Source organism: Engraulis encrasicolus, chromosome 12 (genome assembly GCF_034702125.1).
Source record: "Engraulis encrasicolus isolate BLACKSEA-1 chromosome 12, IST_EnEncr_1.0, whole genome shotgun sequence".
Taxonomy (NCBI): domain Eukaryota; kingdom Metazoa; phylum Chordata; class Actinopteri; order Clupeiformes; family Engraulidae; genus Engraulis; species Engraulis encrasicolus.
The window spans coordinates 22,004,776-22,012,275 of NC_085868.1; the positions used below are offsets into that span (position 1 = coordinate 22,004,776).

Genomic DNA, 7,500 nt, shown 5'->3' on the forward strand with positions numbered 1-7,500 from the left:
TGAAAGGTGGATTTTCTCCATGTCCGCCATTTTGAATACCCAGAAATAGACTTTTTTAGCTCCAAAGTTTACTGTACTTTGGTCATACTGATAAATATTAATTATTATTTGGTAAATATTGACGAAATGATCACATTTTGCAATAGGCAGCACAGTTTCAATGAGCAGCATAGTTGCAATATCTACTCTGGCCAGTTGGCCACCATTCCACACAGTGCACCTTTTAAGGCCGACTAATTGCAAAAAAAACGTGCTATGTGTGTAGTTTCAGAGAGTGATGAGGGGTTTGAGGTGACCATGACGGCAACAGAGATGACAGAGGGAGAGCTACACCAGGAAGGAGTGGCCCAGATTCAGGTGACACACATGCGCACACACACACACACACACACACACACACACACACACACACACACACACACACACACACACACACACACACACACACACACACACACACACACACACACACACACACACACACACACACACACACACACACACCAAGAGTGTACTATAATTTTACTGTAATGTGCAATTATGTGTGTAAGGTAATTCCTTTGGGATTAATAAAATAACTCTACTCTACACACACACTTTGCTGGAATGCTTTTTCCTTTGATTGCTTCATTGTTTTAGTTCTACTATGGTTTTATTGTTATTTATTCTCAATGACTGCAAATATTTAATGTCGTATTTTAATACTTCACATATATTTGTGTTTATACTTTAAGTGTTTCCTTCTCTACTTTCATTGCATGATTTTATGTATCTCTTGTTTATCTCGCTCTATAAATAAATGTGACTTGACTTGACTTGACCTGGAATGTTAGTATGTTTAGGTGCACTTGTGCTCACTCCACGTGTGTGTGTGTGTGTGTGTGTGTGTGTGTGTGTGTGTGTGTGTGTGTGTGTGTGTGTGTGTGTGTGTGTGTGTGTGTGTGTGTGTGTGTGTGTGTGTGTGTGTGTGTGTGTGTGTGTGTGTGTGTGAATGCCTGTGTGCAGATAGTACAAGATGAGGGTTCAATGTCTCCTCAGAAATCAGACGTGTCCCCTGTGAGTCAAGCATGGTTCACCACGAAAGAGGATAAGGACACGCTCGTCAACAAAGGTAAATAAACTCTCTCTCTCTCTCTCTCTCTGTCTCTCTCTCTGTCTCTCTCTCTCTCTCTATCTCTCTCTCTCTCTCTCTCTCTCTCTCTCGCTCTCTCTCTCTCAGAGCAGCAGATGCACTGCAGAACCGTGTTGGTGTTTGCCAGTTATGGTTCCGGGCCAACTTCACACCACAGAAGCACAACATCCTCTACACACACACACACACACACACACACACACACACACACACACACACACACACACACACACACACACACACACACACACACACACACACACACACACATACACACACACACACACACACACACACACACACCTTATATGGAACACAAATGACTGGTCTGGTGACTGCTCTGTCCCATTTAGGAAGAGCGCCTTTAGTCAAGCTCTCTCAGGCCTCTCACACCTGGAACACAATCCCCGCAATTACCTAATTACCAACATTACATTCATTTAGTTAACAGATGAAATCATGGTTACTGGATAATCAACACTGTTAGCATAACTCCAGATAGTTGGTATTGGTAGTTGTTCTTTCATAAACTTATTTTTGTATTATTTATTTTGTATTATTTATTTTACAATGTGTGCAATATCTTTCACTTTTTATCCTTACCATACTTGGTTTTATTTAAAGAAAGATGACTGAATCCAAAGCACTCTCCTTCGAGTCAAGGTTGAAGTTATGATAAAACCCCTTTATTCTACATTGGGGTAAACAAGCTTAAAAACACGGACCAGTTTCAGCCGTCTGGCCTTCGTCATGGCGTGGTTAAAACACAGGTACCTGGGTAGCACAGGTAAGTAAACTCTTGGGGGTCACATGGTATGGGGACGTAGTACACAGCTCACACATTCAATGTACTGTAAAGAAATAAAGAGAAGAGAAGTTAGTAGTATGACTGATGGTCTAACATAAAATATCATATGCAGAGTCAAAAGGTGTTATAAAAAGACCTAAAATCTATTTCCTTGGGGGTCACATGGGTATGGGGACGTGCACAGCTCACACATTCAATATACTGTAAAGAAATAAAGAGAAGAGACGGCTAGTAGTATGTTAGTAGTATGACTGATGATCTAACATAAAACATCATATGCAGTCAAAATGTGTTGTAAAAAAAGGCCTAAAATCTATTGAGGGCATCCAAATTATGAATCCAGTAAGTCTCTCTTTATTGTAGTTTTTTAAGCTGGTCCCCACCTCTTACTGGTTTTTCAACAAGTTCAATTGCTTCTACCTTTAGAAGACTGACGTTCTTATTGTGATGGGTGAAAAAGTGGCGTGCCATGGGGTAATCATTGTAATTTGTTCTTATGGCATATTTGTGCTCAGCCGCTCTATCCTTTAATCTTCCCTTGGTGTGTCCTATGTAGAAACAGTTGGACAGGGACCAAGACGCGCGCACCTACCATCCCCACACTTCTACCTCTAGAGAAAGAACAGTGTCGTTTAATTTGACAAGCAGTGATGATGAACACAATTTACCACCACCAGCACATCAAACCCAACATCAAACGCGTTCTTTTTTGGAGGAAGAGTGGCCCCGCCTTCCAGCAAACCCTCAACGCGCAAAACCCGCAGAGGAAAGAGGAAGAAGAGAGAGGGGGAGAGAGGAGAGAACACCAGGACCACCGAGACAGGGTCTACATCTCAGTGATCAATCTGTCCCCAATTGACCTCACCCATGCCCAAATCCAGGTACTGTCTAAAGGCCTATCGTTTGCCCCCACACACCGCACCAATCTCTTCCTAACAAAAATCGAATTATTCAGATTTTATAGGAATCTGCATTTGAAAGCCTGGTATTCACAACAGCCACAAATTACGCAGGCCACACAGACACCCAGGAGAGTTTTCAAACCAAAGTCCACATTTTGCCCCCTGAGCAATAACTCGAATTTACAAGCATTTATTAAGAAAGTAGATTTTGACATACAGAAACTCTTTGAAACCCCTCCCACTCCTTGGCACAACAACCTAACACAGTCAGAGCGCACGGCATTGCGGGACCTGGAGTGCAACAAGGATTTAGTTATTAAAAAAGCGGACAAAGGCGGAGGATTGGTCGTGTGGCATTATGAAAAATATGTTTCAGAAGCGCACCGCCAGCTACAGAACCAGGCATTCTACGCAAAGCTTGACCGCAACCCCTTAGCAGACATGAAAAAGGAATTGACAGCTATACTCCAGAACGCGAAAGAAAATGGCTGGATAGACGAGGAAGAATACAATTTCTTACACTGCAAACATCCCAGAATCCCCAAATTTTATATGCTGCCTAAAATTCATAAAGAGCCCAAAGATAACCCCCCAGGCAGGCCCATAGTGGCCGCCAATGGCAGAAGCGGCAGCTCAATTCATTGACTACTTCCTTATAGGGACACTGTTTGAGATTTTTAGTTGTTTATTTCCAGAATTCATGCTGCCCATTCACTAATGTTACCTTTTTCATGAATACTTACCACCACCATCAAATTTTAAGTATTCACTATGACTGGAAAAATTGCACTTTTCATACATGAAAAGCGGGATCTTCTCCATGGTCCGCTATTTTCAATTTCCAAAAATAGCCATTTTTAGCTGCAAAAATGACTGTACTTGGACCACACTAGACAATATTTGTTTATTACTTAGTAAACTTTCATGTAAAGATCAAATTTGGCAATAGGCAGCCCAGTTTCAATGAGCAGCATAGTTGCAGTACCTTTTTTGACCATTTCCTGCACAGTGTCCCTTTAAACCAGTGATTCTCAAAGTGTGGTCCGGGGACCACTGGTGGTCCGCGACAGAGCTCAGGTGGTCCGCAAGTGGATTTCTACTTTTCCAAGATGAGCTAGAAGTAGGCTATATTTGTACCACAATTACAATGTCAAACACATGGTAAGTCTTATTTCCACCACAATAATACAGGCTTGTAATGTAAATAAAAAGTAAGTGATCTGCATTGAAATTAGCCGTGTCAAATTAGCACCCCTCAAATGTCAATTGACTTGACAGGTGGTCCCTGAACACTTTTTGGGGGACAAAGTGGTCCTCGGTCTGAAAAAGTTTGAGAAACACTGCTTTAAACCATACGTACTAGAACTGCCATCATCTTTCTAGTGACTATGGACGTCAAAGCTTTATACACAAATATTGAACATTCAGAGGGCTTGAGAGCTGTCAGTCACTACCTGTCAGACAGACGGGAAACAACGCCACCTACTGACTTTCTGGTGGAACTGACCGAGTGGGTGCTAAAGAACAATGTCATCCTTTTCCAAGACCAATTGTGTAGACAATGCAAAGGAATCAGCATGGGAGCCAGCTTTGCCCCAGAATATACATGCCTATACAGGCCTCTGGGAATCAGAATATGTTTTTAACAGTGGCAGAAATGCATTTACTGGATGCATAAAACTATACTGCAGGTTCATTGATGATGTACTGATCCTGTTCATGGGCAGCTCAGAGAGCTTACAGGACTTTTACCAATACATCAACAATGCCAACAAGAACATCAAACTGTCACTAGAATACTGCCCTACAATCTTAGAACGCAGTAACTCTGAAAACGGCAAACTGAGAAAAAAGGCTTTAAAGTTTTCCATATGGCGCGACAACTGTGTTGTCGGTAAATTGGTGGTGACACTTCCTGGTAATGCTTGTTTAGGATAGAAATTTAATGCACACAAAAAAAACCCAAAAAACCAACATTTATGTGTCTTTTTGCCACAAAAAACAGAGTTACTGCGTTCTTGGCTGGTATTACTGCCACAAAATGGAGTTACTGCAGGAGTTACTGCGTTCTTAGCTTGTATTACTGTCTACTCCCAAACCAGTCCCATTGGAACGTGCAGCAGTAACTCGCCGACTTACTGCGTTTTTGTTTAACCTTTTTTGGGTCATTTTTGCACTTTCAAAATGAGTTTTCTCCAAAACGGGACGGTGTTGGACCACCATTTTTGGACACAAGACAAATGAGGTAGTTTAGAACCGATTTCCGATATAAAAAAAAATTCGACCATTTTGAGTTACTGCGTTCTAGTATTGCACGGCAGAATACTCAAGAGAGAAAATCAACTTCCTGGATCTAACCATCTATAAAGACAGAGACAATAGTCTTCATACCACATTGTACAGAAAACCCACTGACCGAAACTCCCTGTTACATTTTGATTTATTCCATCAAAAACGGCTTCAGAATAACATACCATACGGACAATTTCAGAGAATAAGAAGGATATTTGACAAGGACACTGACTACACCACCCAAGCAGAAATTATGAACACACGCTTTCACAATAGGTCCTACAAGAACTCGATCATCACAAAAGCACAGACAAAGGCATCAGCAACGGACCGCATACAGCTCCTTCAACCCTCAAAGAAGAGAAACTGGACATCATCCAACACCAGATTCATAATGCAGTACAGTAGCCTACTCAAAGCCATCAGATCAAGAGCATCATCAAGTCGAATTGGGATATCCTTAGGAGTGATCCTGCCAACCAACCAACCAACCAACCAACCTTCTGTTACAAGAGAGTCCCCAGTCTGAGAGACAAATTGTCACACAGCTATCTACCGGCCATGAAGGAAAACAACTGGCTAGAACATCCCAAGGGCACATACAAATGCCTACAGTCGACTTGCAATCACTGTGTGAATATCTTACAAAAGAAAGAATTCAAAGACTTTAGGACAAATAGAGTGCATAAAATCAAACACTTCATTAATTGTAACACCACTTTTGTAGTGTATCGCCTCACCTGCCCATGCAACTGTTTCTACATGGGACACACCAAGAGAAGATTAAAGGATAGAGCGGCTGAGCACAAATATAAGAACAAATTACAATGATTACCGCATGGCACGCCACTTTTTCACCCATCACAATAAGAACGACAGTCTTCTAAAGGTAGAAGCAATTGAACTTGTTGAAAAACCAGTAAAAGGTGGGGACCAGCTTAAAAAACTACTACAAAGAGAGACTTACTGGATTCATAATTTGGATGCCCTCAACTACCCTGTGGATGCCCTCAACCACCCATTTTGACTGCATGTGATGTTTTATGTTAGATCATCAGTCATACTACTAACATATTACTAGCTATCTCTTCTCTTTATTTCTTTACAGTATATTGAATGTGTGAGCAGTGTACATCCCCATACCCATGTGACCCCCAAGGAAATAGATTTTAGGTCTTTTTATAACACCTTTTGACTCTGCATCTGATGTTTTATGTAAGACCACCTGTCATATCTAACTTATCTCTTTATTTCTTTACAGTACATTGAATGTGTGAACTGTGTAAGTCCCCATACCATGTGACCCCCAAGAGTTTACTTACCTGTGCTACCCAGGTACCTGTGTTTAAACCACGCCCTGACGAAGGCCAGACGGCTGAAACCGGTCTGCCTTTTTGAGTTTGTTTACCCCAATGCAGACTAAAGGGTTTTTATTATAACTTCAACCTTGACTCGAAGGAGAGTGCTTTGGATTCAGTCATCTTTCTATGGAGCCTTAACAGGATTAACCCATTGACAGTATATATAAACTGTCTATTTACTTCTATTTACTGTCATTAACCAGATGCACCCCTTCTATCTGGAGAGAAGACTTAGAGCGCTCGTTATCCTTCTCCTTTTGCACTTGTTTTTATTTCTTCTCTCAAGGGACAAAAATAGAAATTAGCCTCATGGCTATAATCTTATATTTTTAGCATTTGTTTTTAAATGTTATTAATATATGCAGTCCCTTTTTAAAATAAACTTCAAATATGTTATTTTAAGGTATAGTTCACAATCGTATATGAATTTTAACATCGATTGTGTAAATAAAATGTTTTCAGGGCACAAGTGGAAGCAGGGGATGTGGTCAAAGGAAGAGATTGACATTCTGATGAATAACATTGACGGTTACTTGAAGGTAAAACTTTATATATCGTTTCCAGAACTTTATTTTTTTCATACCACAGTGTCTCACAATTCTCTTGAATGTTTTGCGTGTATGAATTGTGTGTGTGATCACTAAAGAGCGCTATCTCTTTTCCCCTCATGTGTTTTATGTCATCAACTCAAAAATAAAGTTAATGGAAATCAAATGGTCAAAAAGGTTTTCACATCTGAGCTGTTCTGGTAAACTTCCGTTTTTTCTGCCTTGAGTTAGTCCACTCCTCCTGATAAACCAGAGAGGAAATCTTTATTTTTTTGTTCTACATAGTAAGCTATTCATCTACATAGTAAGGTGCACTGTGTAGTATTTTTATCAGTTTCTTTCCAGAGTTCATACAGCCCATGCACAAATAATACCTTTTTCACAGATGCTTACCACCACCATCAAATTCTAAGTATGCATATGTCTGGGAAAATTGCACTTTGCATACATGAAAAGA

The 7,500-nt window shown here is 40.6% G+C and overlaps 1 protein-coding gene across 1 annotated transcript in view; it reads left to right on the forward strand.

The window, feature by feature from the left end:
* Positions 1 to 7,500, forward strand: part of dmtf1 (cyclin D binding myb-like transcription factor 1) — a 26,163-nt gene that overhangs the window by 6,329 nt on the left and 12,334 nt on the right. The window contains exons 4-6 of the mRNA XM_063211752.1: positions 266 to 357; positions 1,006 to 1,111; positions 6,958 to 7,034. Of these exons, the coding sequence (XP_063067822.1) occupies positions 266 to 357; positions 1,006 to 1,111; positions 6,958 to 7,034 (275 nt within the window). The remainder of the gene's footprint in view (positions 1 to 265; positions 358 to 1,005; positions 1,112 to 6,957; positions 7,035 to 7,500) is intronic.